At 58.3% G+C, this 1,984-nt stretch overlaps 1 protein-coding gene across 1 annotated transcript in view; it reads right to left on the bottom strand.

Moving 5' to 3' along the window:
- Window positions 1-1,978, bottom strand: part of PRKD2 (protein kinase D2) — a 34,693-nt gene extending 32,715 nt beyond the window's left edge. Inside the window, exon 1 of the mRNA XM_077747354.1 lies at window positions 1,152-1,978. Within this exon, the coding sequence (XP_077603480.1) occupies window positions 1,152-1,391 (240 nt within the window). The 5' untranslated portion in view covers window positions 1,392-1,978. The remainder of the gene's footprint in view (window positions 1-1,151) is intronic.
- Window positions 1,979-1,984: the final 6 nt, after the last annotated feature.

Genomic DNA, 1,984 nt, shown 5'->3' with positions numbered 1-1,984 from the left:
GGGTGTGTGCAGGGAAGAGGGCCTTTCTCTGTCAGTTTCCTTGTCTGTAAAATGGGGGACTGGGCTCAGTTCCTGTGGTTTCTCCAAAACCCAAAGAATTTATCATCAGGGGTCTGAGAAGATTCTGGAATGTGGACATTTTGGGATTCCAACATGCTCACATGATAGTATCTATCTGTCTTAGGGCCCAACATGTATGTTTTAGGACTTCACCACTCCAGATTAGCACAGTCTGGGATGTTAATGTTCTAGGAATCGAATACACTGAGGCTTCTAGTATTTGAATATCTTTCCATTATGATTTCAACAACCCAGCATTCCCAAATTCTACATTTTCATTTTCCAGGATTCCAACAGCTCAGGAATCTAATATTCTAACATTTTTACAGTCTCGAACTGCCACAACCGAGAAGCCCACTGTTCTAACTTTGGACGTTCTAGAATTCACGCGTTGAGTTCCACCTGATTCCCTCTCGCCCCCAGTGATCTCCAGCTTCCCACTGTGGTAGTGTTGGGGTTGGGGAAGGCCCGTTTTAATAGGCCAGCATCAGACCTGAGAGGTGGTGACACTGATTAGGAATGGGGACAGAGTCCCCAGAGCCTCTTGGGGTTCCAAAGAGGTGCCTGCCCCTCCCCACACCTCTCAGGCCCGGGGGGAGGGCCGAGATTGGGCTCCGAGACCTCACTTGCCCCTGGCAGCTAGTGTGCAAGCACCCACACCGACACATGTCACCCGATCGCCACGGCCCGGTGCGGCTCCGATTTCTACTGTTTCCACCAAATGGGAGGTCCGGGATGGGCTTGAATGGGGAGGTCCCCCATCTGCTGACCTCACCGGTCCCTTCCTCCCCACTTCTACACCTAGCTGGCCTCTCCCTTCCTCCCTGCTGGCTACAGAAAACAACAACATACAGGGACACGCAACTGGGGAGGCCGCTGGAGCACCCCGCCCCTGGCCGGGCCTCCCTCAAACGGAAAGTGGGGTGAGGAGGCAACTGGGGGCTAAATGCCCTATCCCCACCTCCCAGACCGCCAAGGTTTAATCCTCCTTCTTCTCCCTCCCCTGGGCCAGGCTCCAGGCCACCTCTGCCAGGCCCTCCCCACCCCCAGACCTCTCCCCAAGCTTGACGGGAGAAACCCTGCACCCTCACCTTCTGGTCCACGATGGAGCAAGCCAGCTGCTTCACATGGGCCAGCTCGGAGGCGGTGGGCAGCAGCACAAACTCGCGGGTCAGCCCGATCTGGATGTGGAAGGAGACCCCGGAGCTGGGAGCTGGGATCTGGGCCAGCTGCGGTGGCGGCGACTGCAACTCCAAGCCGCCGGGGGGCGGAGGAGACCCAGGCCCGGGAGAGCCTGGGAGCCCGGCGAGATGGGAGGGGGAGGCGGCCATAGGGGGGAGGCCCGGGACCAGCCGCCCGGCGCCCACCCGGGATCCGGCTGAAGGAGCCCGGGGAACCCGGGTCACCGGATCCGAAGGAGCTGGTAAGCTGGTGGTGGGGGTGCCGGGATCCCGGGGCTACGAGAAAAGAAATCTAGCAGGTTGAGGGCACTCGAGGGTGGCGGGACCCTGGGGAATTAAAGCTGGTGGGTCAGACGCCAGGGAATCATAAAGGAGAAATCTAATGGTTTGAGGGACCCAGAGACTGAGAGATTCTAAGAAATCAAGGAAATCTAGTAGGTCGGGATCAGGGGAGCCCAGGATCCAGAGGCCCTTCGGGGAGAGAAAGGCTTGAGGAGAGAGCGGGCGGAGAGGGGGGGGTGTCCCAGAATCCAATGGCCCTAAGAAAAGGATTCAATTAAGAAGGGGGCCCGAGGGGATTCACCAGACCCTAGCGGTGGAGGACAGGAGTCTCTGAGTCGGGGATCGAGTGGAACCCAGGGATCCGACGGGCCCAGGGATGGGCAAAGGGATTCTGAGGGCCGGGGTACTAAGGAGGGTATCTCACGGGTCTCAGAAGTTGGAGAAAAGTTCGGTCGGGGGCC

The sequence above is a fragment of the Crocuta crocuta genome, unplaced genomic scaffold (assembly GCF_008692635.1).
Source record: "Crocuta crocuta isolate KB4526 unplaced genomic scaffold, BGI_CrCroc_1.0 scaffold334, whole genome shotgun sequence".
Lineage (NCBI taxonomy): Eukaryota > Metazoa > Chordata > Mammalia > Carnivora > Hyaenidae > Crocuta > Crocuta crocuta.
This window is presented reverse-complemented; position numbering and strand designations above follow the sequence as displayed.